The sequence below is a fragment of the Coturnix japonica genome, chromosome Z (genome assembly GCF_054131305.1).
Source record: "Coturnix japonica strain WE chromosome Z, WE-NBRP24, whole genome shotgun sequence".
Lineage (NCBI taxonomy): Eukaryota > Metazoa > Chordata > Aves > Galliformes > Phasianidae > Coturnix > Coturnix japonica.
The window spans coordinates 31,611,850-31,627,709 of record NC_140702.1 but is presented as its reverse complement, the minus strand read 5'-3'; the positions used below and the strand labels follow the sequence as shown (position 1 = coordinate 31,627,709).

Below are 15,860 nucleotides of genomic sequence, written 5' to 3'. Positions count from 1 at the left end.
AAAAGAAATACGCATGCATATAAGGAGGGCCATACTGAATTGTTTCTTCATCCAGCTATAAGATTATGAATGTTTATGGTCAGATTTTAACACTCTCATCCTTGTCAATGTGCACAATGTGATCGGATTATCTAGATTGTTCCCTTATATGTAGAATACAAGGGAATGAGTAACAGAGTCTACAAATACACATGGGAATTTTCGCCTAGGCAGTGCTAGCTAAGTATTAAAAAATATATGCCTGTTACTATGTACTGTATCTGCAGCATAAAAGATAGATGTGCAAAATGTAAACTGATGCTGCTGAGCCCTCCACAGATTTGGAAGAGTGACATACTGATGAAGAAATTTACATCCCTGCCAGCAGTATTCTTGTCGATATATTCTTAGTATGAGTCAAGGGCAAAGTGGAAAAAACTAGGAAAGAAATGACTAAAATATGAAACACATACTGGAGAATACCATCTACATTTACCCCCAAGCAGTTGTGATAGCATTCTGTCTCAGATCTGATAATGTTCACGTCAGCTGGTATTCATATTAGCTAGTATAATGCTTGTGTCTTGGATTTAAATTGAGAATAACACTGATAACACACTAGCTGTTGTACTAGCTGTTGCTGAGCAGTGTTTGTACTATAAAATTTGAGAATTATGTTGCTTTGACAGTGAGGAGGCTAGAGGGGCACAAGATAGTAAGAGGGGACACAGCCAGGAGAGCTGACCTAAACCAACCAAAGCAACATTCCACACCATGTGATGAAGCTTTCAGAACAGCTCTTGTTGTTTGTCACCTTTTAAGATTTCTCCATTACCATCTGTGGAGGTAAGCCTCTCCTCCTCTTAAGACTAGAGGAAATGGCCTCAAGTTGTGCAAGGGGAGACTCAAATTGGATATAAGGAAAAATTTCCTCTCAGAAGGAGTGATCAGGTACTGGAATGGGCTACCCAGGGAGGAGATTGAGTCACTGTCCCTGGAGATGTTCAAGAAACATATAGAATGTGGTACATGGGTTAGTAGGGAAATACTGGTGGTATTTTGGACTGTTTGGATGTTTGGACTAGATGATCCTGGCAGCCTTCTCCAACCCTGGTGATTCCCTGATTCCATATCAGTCTGAACAAAAAAAAACCAAAACCAAATAAAAAACAAAACAAAACAAAAAAAACAAAAAACAACTGGAGGGAGTTGTCTTTTCTTAGTGGCACAGCATCAGCCAGCTGGTGGTAAGGAAATACACTGTGCACCATTTGTTTTTGTATTAATTCTTGTAGGGCTTTCTTTGCTTTCCATCTCATTCTTATTAAACTGTTCTTACTTCAAACCACAAGTTCTTGCTCTTTCACTTTTTTTTCCCCCCACTCACCCATACTGTTGTGGGCAAGCAAAGCGAATGGCTGTGTGTTGCCAGTTTAAAACACAACGGAAAATTCAAAAGTTACATTATCATAGTAGATAACCATTATCATTATTTCATATTCACATAAGTAACTTAATAGCTTATGGTTCCATGCACAATCCACTACAGGTTATTAGGACTTCAGCGCATCACTAAGCATCAAGCTACCAGGTACAGTCTTCAGAAGTTTAAGACTGTTTCATGAAGTACACAAGAACATACATATCAAGGAAAAAAGCAAACAAAAACCATGTGACCTGGAAGATGAATATTCGCACTTCAGAAAACATAAGCATAATTCTCAGAAGTGCCATATTATGCAGAAATGAACAAAAAAAAAAAAAACTAGAAAACTTTTACCATCAAGATTAACATCCAATTAAAAATTGCTCATTAGGACCCATGAGGATTTTCTTTTTTGAATATAGTCATTTATTGAAATAGTAACAAATCAAACTCACTGCATACAGTTTTACCTGGCAAAAACTTAACAGTCTGGAGTGCATGCCTTTCCCGAGTGAAGTCCACCATCAAATGAGTCATACTGTCACTGACCTCTGGTTTCAGAGAGATGCGAAATGCTGAAGCCATTGTGACTCTAAAGTCAGAAAAGCAGTATTAGCAAAACATGTTTCGCATTAGAATCTGATTTGAAATAAAGAACTTGCATTACCTTACATAAAATGAGGAAGTGCATAAAAATCTAGAACAGTGCAGAATCCAACTGCATTTTACATGTTCAGAAATTTGAAACTTAAAACATCAAGTTTAGTAAGTCCAAAAAGGACAAGATTCACTAACTGCTTAACAAGTGGAATGCATTTCCTAAAGCAAAATGTTGCTTGAAAGCCATAGATAAAAAAAAACCTGAATCTTGTGATTTTGATTCTTATGCATGGATGAATTGCCAGCGTTGCAGATACACAGAACTCTGGAGCATGCAAGTAGTTGATCAGCCTCACAAAACACACCAAAGCACTACTCCATTTCCACTTCTGGATTTTAGTTTAGACCTTATTATAAACATTCTTAGGACACTTCAGCACTACTTGGACTAGGCCAAAAAAAAGAGTAAGTCTCTTTTCTGGTTCTTTAATACAGAAGTAATTCAAATTCTGCTGCATGGCCTGACAATGTTGATTTGAGACAGCACAAGGGTCTTTCCCTGTTTAAAGAAAAAGTTTAATGACAAACTAGACAGCATTAGCAGATAGTCAGCTGGAAACACTGACATCCAGCCTACACTCACAGGTTTGATACATCTTTAGAAGGCCTAATGCACATCACTTCCCATGAGGTATTATATTTTTCACTGGCATACAATAGAGATGGTGTGCTAACTGCAGTTATGTTAATGAATGATGAAAAACACTGAAATGTTAGGCAGTGGAGAAAGAATATTAAAGATGCAAGCATGGGAAGATTATATTTCAGGGAAACACAAGACGATTATGACAATGGAATGAGCACAGTGAAACAGATAATATCCCAAGGCACAGTTAGCTTCCTGAAATTCCATATGGGCAGGTAGCAGCCAGATTCTACTACCTGGCCTGACTGTTAGTCTAAATCTCCTCTTAAAAAAGGAAAACGCTCTAATTAGCTTTAACAGAACATTAAATCAGTTTCAGATATTATCAACTTCTCTTCAGGTGCCAATCTTATAGAGACAACCTGTCACAACTGGTTCAAAGGCAAGATTACATATCCTTTCTAGTTTCTTGAAATGCTAAGAGGATACCTTCTAAGTACCAACAGTTAAGTATTAATTAACTTCTAAAGAGCCAAGATACCAATCACTGCCACCATCCATCCACCTGATTTAACTACTCTAGATCTTCACTGTTGGAAAAGTGAAGATCTCTTGATCAGTTACTCATTTTATATAAAACTCTTGACAATTCAGACAAGCAGATTCTCCTTTGAAAATACATAAGCTGAAAACAAACCAGTTTAGTCAGTACGAGTAACATACACAGCAAACACCCTGTGAGTGGTCTTACAAATTGTTACACACAACTCAGGAAACTCTCTGAACCAAGATGCCAAACACTGAGTACAATTAACAGTTCCAGCTTAAGAAGACCCTAGCATTTATTTTGAAACAGAAACATTCCATTTCTAAACAATAGTTTCAAGACACTGTACAAGGAAAACCCACTAGAAATAGCGAATTTATAACAGTTCAATGATATCACTGGAAATACTTGAAGTTAGCTAGCATAAGTCTGTAAGAGGTAATGAATTAACCAAGATTGGATCAAGTTCAAAGGAACAGAGTCAGCTTGAAATATTATTCAACCTCACCCACCAGTTACTAAAACAATCAGAAGTTATACAGTAGAGATATGTTTCCCAACATTAAAAACCATCTCTTTTTATCAAGGGATGAAAGATCCAGAACCAGCAAGGAACAACACTGAAGAGGAAAAAAGTTTCAGTTCTCTTTCATAAGTTGTGATGTCACAAGGAACACTTAAGAAAGCAGAGTCCATGAATTTGATTCAAGCTGACTATGTTCCTTAAAAATAAATGCATTTTCAAGGATAAAACTAATTCAGAGAGACAAAAAGTGTAGGCTTTGTACTGTACCTATCTTTGATCTGTCTGGCAGCCTTGAGGCACGTCAGGGAGAAGAGAGAGAAGGTAGTTAGCATTTTCATGCAAGTCTCAAAGGCAGTACCATGCAAGAAGACAGAACAATCTCAGTTCTATTGCTCAGATTTGAGAATCAAAACAAGTTCAACATTTGCATTAAAAAAATTCCATAAAGCACGTTAATAGCGTTAGTTAGAATTGCAACAGTGTATATTACCTGGAAATAAATCATTCTCAAGAACCACAGAAAACCATCTCCAAATTACCAACTTCCTGTCTGTAATTTTGTCTCTGCAGATTTCTCTACATCAGCTAAGTTACTCTCCAACATATTTCAAAAGAGCCCCATGAATAAGTTGATAAAATTTAATGATTGTTATTTCCATGTAAATTGCAAAGTGGTTTGTGGTATTCAACCATACTTGACTTATCTATGTCATATATTCACACAAAAAATAGGACTAACATGTATTCTTTGGAAGTTATTGTACTACTCCAACACCATTTCCTAAAAGGCAGTCACTGTAGGCCAATATTCCAAAATACAAAACAATTTTTCCTCAGTATTTAAGTGATAACAAAGAAGAAGTGAAGAAACAACGTCATATTTCAAAGACAAATCTTAGCCAGCATTTGGAAAGATAAAAATCCCAGACCCTCACAAAGAGAAACTGCAAACTGAAAACCTGAAGTCACGATGCCTGAGAGATACCTCTTGAATCTCTATTTGGAGTTAACATTGCTACTAAGGTAGTATTCATCTATTCATCTTTACTACCATCCATCCCGAAGACTATACATAAACTTGCAAATCAAACAAATTGGGGACCTACAATTTTTTTCTTAAGTATAAATGAGTGTGTGTGTGTGGGGGGGGGGGGGGGGAAGAAATCCCTGCTATACAAAAATAATCTTATGTTTCCAAAGAGGGAAGCAGAAAGATGTTCACAAATAATTTAGTTTAAGAGATAGCTTTGATTTATATTAAACCAAAGTTACCACTGGAACTATTACTGATTTTCCTATGTGACAGCTGTAGACAAGTCAGTGTTACTTACAAACTCTTCTTTGTAATCTCTACATCTGGTGGAATATGTGGCATTCAGGATTCACTGAACACACTTCTCTGCAAGACAGTCCTGTCTTAACTCCTCTGACTTCAGTTTGTTTCCAGATGACTGACAAAAAAGAGTTCCCAGCCAATTTCGTGTTGGCTGCACAGCAGTGTCAAATCACATCCTATCCAACCACTGCACTCTTGCATGTGTTTGGTGTTCATGCTCTGACCTCCAGGTAACCTAATTCATTAAAAGTATATAAAAAAAAAACAACCCTACACTAAAAAAATACAACCTAGTGTTGAGCTTCTTTCTCTTGAATGGATTTATTGCAAGATCCAAAAACAAACAAAAAAAATAACCATCTGCCAATTAAAAAAGGTATTCCAATTAACAGTTCAGTAAATTTAACTAGCTAGTAGTCAATTCAGTATTACTATGCCTGAAACACCTGAGACATTTTTAAGTTCAAGCTATTGAAAAAAGCTCAAAATCCTGGATGTTGGGAGTTCAGTGAACTGGAATCCTGTATCTTAAGCCTCAAACTCCAAATTTAAAGACATTTTCTCCTAAACATTCAGTAACTCACCTTTGTATGTTTGACTGTAAACAAGCATTACAGATTACCTGTACACAAACAACTTGCAGTGAATACAAAGCTACATTCTACATGCTGATCAAGAGTTAACAATCTTTGTACATCACTACAAGTCGGAAAAGACAAATGCTAGGAAAAACATTTAGTTTAGGAATTGTTACTCTTCAAGGCAAATGAATCAAAACTGACACTTAAAACAAGACAGCGCACATGTTGCCAAGAGCCATGAAAGGCAAAGACAGCTTTCCTGCCCGTTCTTCTGGAGTAACTTGTAACTTGTGTTCTTGTTCCCATTAAAAGACAGAAAGACAAAGTAATTTGGTGGTGGATTTGGTGGGGTTGATCCTGCTATTACTGTGAGAATTATTACAGCAAATGTACATTAGAGAACACAGTGTACTGACTCAGTATACCTAGAACAGTTTAATTTGTTTGTCAATATATCCTTCTTCCAGCACATAAGCGTGCTGAGATGAACTTGCATTATTTGTATTAGAATCACAGTGCAAGGCCCAGATCCGGCTCTAGCCTACACAGTATACAAATACATTAGCAGGTTTTGGGGAATATAGGAAAAGTTGTCCTGAATTCAGTTTCATGAGATCTTTCAGAAAAGCTAAAGGGTTCAGGTTATAAGTGTGAGTTCCATAGCCTTCATGAAGTTCTGCAAAACAAATACAACTGCATTTAGAATACTGGGATGCTTTGCAATTGTCATGCAATAACGTAGGGCAAACAGCAAGACATTTGCTGTGGCTTTAAGGGCTGATTACCACAAAGTTTCAGTTTAGTTTTACTGGGATTTATTTCACTATCACTTTCTGGGTTGACTTCCCTAGCATCAATACAGATTTGTTAAATGCTGTTAGTTATCTATGAAAAGACATTCCTTTTCCTTCCTCCTCACACTAAATAAGGCAACATTTATTTTAGTAGAGATAAAATGCAGTAGCAGTCATTAGAAAAGCCTCACAGCTGCGCGGGTAAGGTCTCAAACTTCTTTAATACTTAAGTATCATAAAGTGATACTAAAGCAACAGAAAGACAACTGTAACAGGTTAACTCTACTGATACAGGGAATAAGTGTAGACTCTGAAACTTCTTTTTGTCCAATCATCAGCCCCATGCATCTGCAACAGAGCAACAAATGTCCCAGAGTTGAGTTCACCATGGCCCACAGTAAGAGCCCTACTACAAATGTTAAGGATTACCCTGTACTTTTGATGAAGCTACTAAAGGTCCAAGGAACTGCCTGGAGATGTGAGTTGTATTGCAAGCCCCTACGACTAACTAATCTGGAAAAAGTTTCTGGACTTTATTCATATATTTCTGTGAGCACTCTCAGAAGATCACATTTGAACATTACCACAACCTTATTTCTTTGAACACCAGATCTTAGTAGGCCAGCTTGACAAAAGCAAATTAAAACTCAACACTACAGGCTTAACAACACAGTTAGTACTCTGCTGAGTCCATTACCATAACACAAAGGCTACTACAAATTAATCCAAATACCAGCACCTGCCTCACACACATCCATTTAATATTTTCTACCTCTGAGAATTTCACAGGGTCCTTTATGTCCAGTGACTGTGCAGCAAGTTCCAGAAGCTCTTCAGAACTCTCCAGGGCCTTACTACATTGGCTAAGCTGATTCTGATGAAAAAAAAGAATATTTTTATGCATTCATATTTAAAAAGTAACCAATACTAAAAGTAACTAAAAGTTACTATACTAATACTAAAAGTTACTAATACTAGAGCTACATGGCTTTGCTATGCCTCTTTAATTACTTACAAGGTTACCTAAGATAGTCAATTGATTTACAGTGAGTCTTAACTAGAACTTTACTGTGCTTGACAAATGCACAGTGGTATAGAGCACATTCTACAAACCCAGAGGGGAAATACAGCTGAACTGGTATATGAAAGGCAAATCTGATTCTTAAGGCCTACTTCCCACAACATTAGGCTTACAGAAGCCAAGAAATGCTGAAGTCGATGTATTCTCTCATTTCAACCTACAAAACCGTCCTTCGTCAATGAACTCGTAGCAGTAACATCAAAAAGGAACGGGATTTTTTTTCCAATTCAGATCTAGAACTAGCATAGGAATCCTAAAAACAAGTACTACAGTATAATGAATGATAAGGAAAGAGGAACCGAGAAAGAAAAGCCATAGGAAACTTCTTCGAGGATCAACTGATGATTAGCCATTTCCAGTAAATAAAGTAGTCCATAAGGAACCTCTAACATAACTATGGATACACCTCCTAAACAGATTAATTTTGAATACTCCACAGGACTATAAACCAACTGCAGGTGACACAAGACACACATTTTACACCTGTTGCAGCTTATCTACAGCCATTCAACATGTCTTTCTATCCATGTAATACTTAATACACTGTTATAACTCACAACAAGTTAATAGCAAGTAACATTTTCACAGAACAGCTTGGAATGGAATGAACACTAAAATGTACTCAGTTCCAGTTCCTGCTGTGGGTAGGGTTGGCACTGACTGGATCAGGCTGTCCAAGGCTCCATCCAGCCTGATCTTCAATACATGCAGGGACAGGGCATCCACAGCTTCTCTAAGTAGCACATTCCAGTGCTTTACCACTCTGAGTACAGAATTTCCCCCTCATAACTAAACCAAACCTTCCCTCTTTCAGTTCCCTTTATCCTATCAGTAACAGACTTCACATAAGGTCAGTCTTCCTTGTGAGTGCCCCTCAAGTCCTCTTCTCTGGGCTGAACAAGCCCAGCTTTTCTCAGTCTGCCTTTGTAGGAGTGGTGCTTCAGCCACTGAGCATCTCTGTTGCTCTTCTCTGGACCCACATCAACAGCTCCACATCTTTCCCGTGAAGGGGGCTCCTGGCCTGGACACGGTACTGCAGATGGGGCTTCACAAGAGCAAAACAGAGGATGACAATTACCTCTCTCACCCTGCTAGCTGTGCATCTTTTGATGCAGCCCAAGGTAAAATCAGCCATCCAGGCTGCAAACACACACTGCTGGCTAATGCCCAGCCTTCCATCCACCAGAATGTACAAGCTCTTTTCCACAGGGCTGCTCTCAAGGAGTTCTTCTCCCAGTCTGTATACATACCTGTATTGTATACATATCTGGGATTGCCCTGATCCAAGTGCAACACTTTGCACTTGGTCCTGTTGAACCTCATCAGGTTCAATGCCCCTTTGGATGGCACCCCTTCCTTTTGTCCTATCAACTGCACCACTCAGTTTGGTGTCATCAGCAAATTTACTGAGGGTGCACCTAATCCCACTGTCTCTGTCATTAACAAAGATGCTGGAGAGCACTGCTCCCAAGACAGATCCCTGGAAGACACCACTCATCACTGGCCTCAGCCTGGACATAGAGCCATTGACCATAAACCTCAGGCTGTGATCATCCAACACTTTAGCATTAATAAAAAGTACTGCCCTAAAAACAAAAGTGCACCTTTAAAGCAAGGAGTAATTTCTAGATTTTCAGCACTAACATCCAAGAAGATTTGTAAAACTAGCTTAAAAATGAAATCAGTCTCTTAAAGTACCACACAACACCAATACAAATGTTTCAAGACAAATTAAGTCCCTTAAGTTCCCTTAAACATGAAGTTTAGACCACACCGAAACCTTTTGATTTCCTCATACTAAGTTTAATTCCAATCAATGGTAACAGCTTGGATTGATGCATTCAGCACAACAGTTTTTATTTGTCAATTTAGTTTAGTAGATTCACTGTAAGGAAAAAGTACTCCTGCTGTGCACCTTAGAGAAGTTCTGATCTGTCACCAAGAGAACATCCCTTAGGCCAAGAAGTTAGATAACAGCCACAGCTGAAGATGAATAAGGGATTTAACAATTGCCTCAGTTATCTGCAACACTCCATTTGTTTTCACCCTCACTCAAGCCTAATAGTAGCTCCCCATTCCACACATACACCAGGCAGTAACAAGCTTTTAGAATGCACTTAAATTATACCATTCAATCAAATTAGCTTAACCTTCAGAAAATTTCTCAGTACAGTCAGACAGCTAGCTGACTAACTACCAAAATAGTTCTCCCCTCCAGAGCCGTTACAAGATGAACCTCAGCTTTTATTCACTATATGGCAGAATGATCTACATAAGCTACAGCTGAATTTCTCCTGAGGTTACTCACTGAGAAGCACTAAATACTTAAATTTAAGTATACTTAGAGCTGCATGACCACCATCTGTCAAGGATGTTCAGAAGGTCTTAAAGCAGACATGAAGAGAAAAATAAAAGTGGACATCAAAAAGTAAACCTTAAGATGTATACCCAGAAATTCTGAAATGCTTCATCCTCCTAAAGATTCGTGTAAAGCAGAATGAGTAAGGAGACTTGTGGAATTTGCATTAAAAAGCTCCTTGAGCTTCTTTAGAATTACTAGCTAAGAAAAAGCTCCTTTTTTCAAGAGCAAACATCTTCCTTAATGCCATGTATAAGCAAATAAAGAAAAAGATTTAAGAGGCAAAAGAATACTACAAGTTAGATCATATAACAAAAAATGCTTTAAAAAAAAAAAAAGCTTCTGTTTATGGGATTAATTAACCTCCATATCCCCATGTAGCTACACTTTCTGACAGCTAGTGCTAACTGGCTACACTTTACTGTAAATATATGGGTTTCATACCTATTTCAAGAAGCTGAACTTTCACTTCTGTATCGCTAAGTCCATTGTAAAGATTCTCCTGCACTAAATCATACAGTCATAAAACCATGAAATGTAATTGACTGGTGCCCACCACTAAACATGATCCTATGCAACTCTCAAACATTTTTCCATACAAAGTAAAAATAATAATAATAAAAAAAAAATCATTTCAGGTATCAAACAGGTTCATATACTGTTCTGTTTGTATTCCAAATGGAGAAACAAAGCAATCTCAGTCCAGAAGTTGTTTATTAGTTTGAAAATCTAAACATATGCCCTGCTCCTATGGAGCCACTCTCCATCTGTAAGTTACATGTTATACCACTTCCTTGATATACACAAACTAGAGACCAGAAGAGGCCAGAGAAGCACTCACAAAGACATTTACCTTGCAGTTATTCCATTTCTTGCAGCACTGTCAATAATCTCATTTTCAGGTAAGACTTTAAACATCAGTTTAAAAATTCTTGTACCTAGTTGCAAAGAATCTCAGATGATGTTTTACACTTACCTGAAGAGCTTGAATTTTACGTGCCTTTTCTTGCTGAATAGTGCTGGCCATACTCCCTCTCATCTCATCCAATATAGAATACAGACCATCAAATTCATCATCCAGTTCACTGATCACACTAGAAGAGTTTATCTGAGAAGAGAATTGAAAACAGCAGCAATTTGTAGTATTAGCAATGCAGACTCACTTGTCTTTTTGATTGAAAATCACATGGTTCACCTAAATACACTTTGCCATGACCACAATATACCTTGTTCTTGTTCCTCATTTTATCACTAAATATTAAACGGAGGGTCCCTTTCTAGATGGATAAGACATCAGTATGCTGAAGACTGAAATTCACAAAAACTCCAACTTGCACAGAACCAGTATTTGGAAACTGTATTCTATGCCTAAAAACCCTCACCCCTCTCACAATTATATATTAGCTCCCAGATGTTTGTGAGCAGGAGCTTAGAGAGTTCCACTTGAAGAATTTTCATTTGAAACTAAACTGCACTCAGAAGACCATCTTAAAGACTTGCTGAACAACTTCATTTTCTGAAATCAACTTGGCTCAGTTTTTACAAGAAACAACTGCTTATTGACAGACTAAAGGAACTTTAACCTCAGCTAAGGGGTAAATGGTCTAAAAATTACGTTTAACTGTTGACTTTAACCCAACAATTTGCAAATACTAACTACAGAGAGAGAAAAGAATTATCAGGTGCTCAGTTGGTCTCATTTGTTAGTCTGCCAACAGAAGTCTAAAATAACAAAGAACTTGAAACTGACATGAGTCTGAGGTCACACATCAAAATCAGATACTCTCTTCCGAACAAATTAAAACCCCAGACTGCTTTCCTCAAGAGAAGCAAAACCACCTCCCAAGCTGAAGCAGAAATAAAATGTTTTTCTATTTGGTTCCAGCATGAAGTTATTTTTATACATTTGACTTTTATAGGCCACCCCTTACACACTACAAAACCAGTTTAAGGCTTATAAAAGCTGATAAAAAGCAGTTCCCTGCCATGCATAGGCTACAGATCCTAACAAACATACCTGAACATTTTTTATTGTTTGGTTCAGCATGTCAACAAAGCTGTGAATTTCATCAATTTTGTTTGCAAGGGTAGAGATGATCCTCTGCAGAGTCTCCTGGAATTATAAAGACAAATAAGAAATAATTAAAGGTTTCTTCTGCAGGTTAACACTTCCACACATGAAGATTCACCATGCATGTTCTAATAGTAAGTTCAACTCTTATAATACAAGACCACAGGATACATTCTGTAATGAAGAAAAGGTTAATGACCTAAGAAGTATTTCATCAAATTAAATAACTTTAATTATACTGAAAATCCGAAGTCACCTGAACAACCAGGTTACTTACTGTCACCACATTGCCCTACATAACCTTTCTAGAAGACAGAACAAAGCAAATGAGAGAGAAGCAATAAAGAAAATAAAACAGTTGAAAAGAAACCCCTAAGAAAAATAAACGTTATTAGAAAGAAAGAAAGAAAGAAAGAAAGAAAGAAAGAAAGAAAGAAAGAAAGAAAGAAAGAAAGAAAGAAATTAACTAAGCTAACAGTTTATCCTATGTGATCAGCAAAGTAAAGCCAGTAGCTATTTGTAAGCTATTTCTGAAGTGAAGTCGCCCTCATATCTGAAGACTAATAAAATACATCAAGTCTTGGTACTTAAAACTCAGTCTTATCGTAAAGTTCAAATTCTGAACATATCAAAACAACAAATAAACCAGTTCTCAAAACAAATCTGAATCTACAATGCCATATTTATGCAGCTTGAAAAAATAGTGAAAGCTGTCTTAATTGTAATTTGTATTTATTATTCAGCTAGACTCAGTTTTGAGTCACTGTTACTTGGCAACACAGGAAATCAAGGTAGACAGAGGAGCTTGTAAGCCAGTTTTTGAGGTGGGCTACCTAAAAGATGGCACAGAGGTCATGATCTCATGTACCACCTCCCTCCCCCCAGCAATTTCTTAACCCTTTACTAAAGATATCATGTCTGCTAAAAAGCAAGAAAAATGTTTTATCCTTTGATAGCATCTACTTCTACAGCAAACCCTGATGTTGCCTTGCCTTTAAGAAACCTTTCCAATAGTCCCAAGCCCACTTTTTCCTGACTCCCTTCCTCACAAGTTTTAAGAGAATCCTGTATGACGCATTTACTGGGACTGTGGACCACTGACTGCATACTGCTGTACTTTGTCAGAGGAAAGTAAAAATCCTGCTGCTTTACACAACACTATCACAATTCACACTGTAAAAGACATAATTCAACTGCAAGCAACGCCTGGAATTCAGACTGTCAGATGCAGAAACAAAACCAGATTGGTTTCTTGCGCAAATAGTGAGCAAAGCAAGTCTTCATCACTTCACTACAGAATCTGCTCATTGCTGGGCTAAAGTCTAACACATTTAAAAGACACCTTTGTGCACAGACTGCCAGATAAATGCAATCATCCAACCAGCTGCTTCTACATTCATTACCAACTAGAAGCAATTGTTTTTGCATGTCAGCCCACAGCTAAGCCTTAGATCCTATAAACACAACTGTCAATTTGGATGAACAAGAAAACTCCCAATCCTCTTTCAGCTGGGATTTTAGGGCTTACTCAGTGCTACCATGCGGAAAAAAAATGGTCTTCTTGTACATGGTTCTGAACAATGCTTTTAGCTTTCATAGATGCATGTGACTAAAGGAAAAGATCTACATTTGAAGAAAGCCTGGTAATCCTTTAAACAGTTGATCTAAAATACAGCAGCAAATCTTAGCAAACAAATTTTCATACTTGAAGTTTCACTGACCAATCAATCAGTACAGAACTTTTTAAACAAAGCCACAAATTTCTCCAAATATATTCCACAAAGTATGCTGAAACTTGAAGAGAAAGATGACTTCCACAAACGCAAATGCAAGAGGCCTAAAAACACAGTGCATTTTTCTTGACCACCTGGGGCAGGTTAACCTCAGCCAGTGGCTGGGTGCTCACCAAGACACTCTCACTCCCCTTTCTCAGCAGGGCACAGTGACAAAAATGAGGTGAAAAACAATGAGTGTTAAGACAAGGACAAAGGATATCATTTACCAGCTGCCACCATGGGCAAAACATACTCAGCTTGGGAAAGTATAATTTAACTTATTCCCAACAGATTAGCAAAGAGAAAAATAAAAACTAAACTGCTATTCCACCATGGTTTCTCCCACAGGCTGCAGGGAACTCCTGCCTCCAGCACCTGGAACAATTCCAGACCTCCTTCTGCACTGACCTGCATGGCTGCAGGGCTACTTTTTTCCCACTTCTTCCTCACTTGTCTTTCACAAGAGATGCTGCACAGTGGTTTTGGATTTTTGTTTTTTTAAATTTTTAGAACTTAAACTTTTTTTAATGTTGTGTTATCACAGAAGCACCATCCGCAGTGCTGGTGACCTCCATGCAGCCAGCAGCAGGAACATCTTGGAGCCAGCTGGAATTGTTTGTTTAATTCAAGGACAGCCCTGATCTCAAAGGCCACCTCTGCAGCCTGTCTGCTACCAAAAGCTTTCCACACGGATCCAATACATTGGTATGCACAAGCCACTGGAACAAAGTCAGCTTTTAATCATTGCCAGTATGCTTTCCTCTGATCAATAACAGGTATTAGATCTTCGGCTATGTGATTACGTACAAAGGATAAAAACATAAAAAGATATGAAAGAGGAGATGAAGCCGCACAACATATGGTGTCTTGTAGTTTTGCCAGCAGCATAAGACAATATATCATCCACTGAATGACCAGTAACTGACATTGCATGACACCTGTTGAAGCAGATGCAAACCTGGTAGAAGCTGAAAAGTAAACTTCAATAAAGTTACATCAGTTCTGTTTAAGTAGCAAGTTGTCAGTTTGCTCAGTAAGTTTTATGACATGGCTGGATTCAAAACAGAGCTCCCAAAGCAGCCTAAATTCAGTCTCATACTGACCACATTTCAAAGAGGACACACTTCCACAGCCCCCATTAGCCTAATCTGCTGCACTTCTTCCACTCACTGAAGCTGCCAGAGTTTGAAGACAGCAGAAAATTAGCAGACGAAGCACAGTGAAATATGAGATGAGCTGCAACTGTACTACTGTACTCAGAGCGCTCAGCAGTACTGAAACCCAGACAGGACTGAAGGTATCAGGCACACCAGCTTGAAGCATCCAGAACAGCTGTAGCCCTCCCAGGTTAATGCTTGTAAAGCAGCCCCAGACTCAAGAAGAGGCAATTTGTGTCTCGCCTTCTGAAGCACTGGCGAGTACGAAGCACCAGCACAGAAACACTTGAAGACAAGAAAGATAACAAAGATCCCTAATCCGAAAGATGTAGGCCAAGAGCAACACAAGATGCACAGACATTGCTCACGAGGTGGCTTACAGGCAGAGGAAAGCAGAGCAGCCCGAAGGCCCGCAAGCCGAAGGGCTGAGTCAGAACTTTCTGCAGAGGACCGTATTTAGACACCCAGCTCCCCAGCCGACCGGCAATAATACACGGCAATACACGGCCCCGAGCAACCCACAGCTCCCAGCGCCCGCCTCCCCACCGCCTCACACAGGCCGCCCGGGCACCCCGAACCCTCCACCAGCCCCAACACCAGCCGAAGCCCACGGGCCCAGCAGCACTCACTTTCTGCTCCTCCATGGCAGGCGGCTGAAGCAAGGCAAGGCAGGGTAGGCTTGGGCAGAGCAGCGCAGAGCAAGGCAAGGCGGCGAGGCCCCGCCTCTAGCTCAAGTACCGCGGCCCGACCCGCCCCCAGGCCGCCGCCCGCTCCCGCCTTCCGTCACAACGAACGCAAGCGCGGAGGGAGGAGCTGAGCGGGGATGGAGGGTGTTCCGGCCGGCAGCCTTGCGTCGTGTCAGAGACTGCTAATGCAATTTGAAAAAGATCAATAGTTTTTCAGCAGAGCGCTCACGTGGGGATCATAATTTCGTAATGGTGATGTTTGACAGAGCTGCTGCCTTAGAACGGCTGCTGTGTTG

General features: G+C 39.0%; 1 protein-coding gene across 9 annotated transcripts in view; it reads right to left on the bottom strand.

Moving 5' to 3' along the window:
- FSD1L (fibronectin type III and SPRY domain containing 1 like) overlaps positions 1 to 15,610 on the bottom strand; it is a 32,646-nt gene extending 17,036 nt beyond the window's left edge. For 5 of the 9 annotated variants that reach the window (XR_014939300.1, XM_015849629.3, XM_015849630.3 and 2 more), the window contains exons 1-6: positions 15,508 to 15,610; positions 11,893 to 11,988; positions 10,852 to 10,983; positions 7,208 to 7,309; positions 3,992 to 4,014; positions 1,876 to 1,997 (exon numbers count right to left, since the gene is read on the bottom strand). Coding sequence is in view for 8 of the 9 variants with exons in the window: in XM_015849629.3 (XP_015705115.1) it covers positions 1,876 to 1,997; positions 3,992 to 4,014; positions 7,208 to 7,309; positions 10,852 to 10,983; positions 11,893 to 11,988; positions 15,508 to 15,522 (490 nt within the window). In the remaining variant the exon portion in view is untranslated. Of the gene's footprint in view, positions 1 to 1,875; positions 1,998 to 3,991; positions 4,015 to 7,207; positions 7,310 to 10,851; positions 10,984 to 11,892; positions 11,989 to 14,824; positions 15,164 to 15,507 lie in introns of those variants that run through there. The other 4 variants (XM_085528617.1, XM_085528620.1, XM_015849634.3 and 1 more) reach the window with 3 other exon arrangements.
- Positions 15,611 to 15,860: the final 250 nt, after the last annotated feature.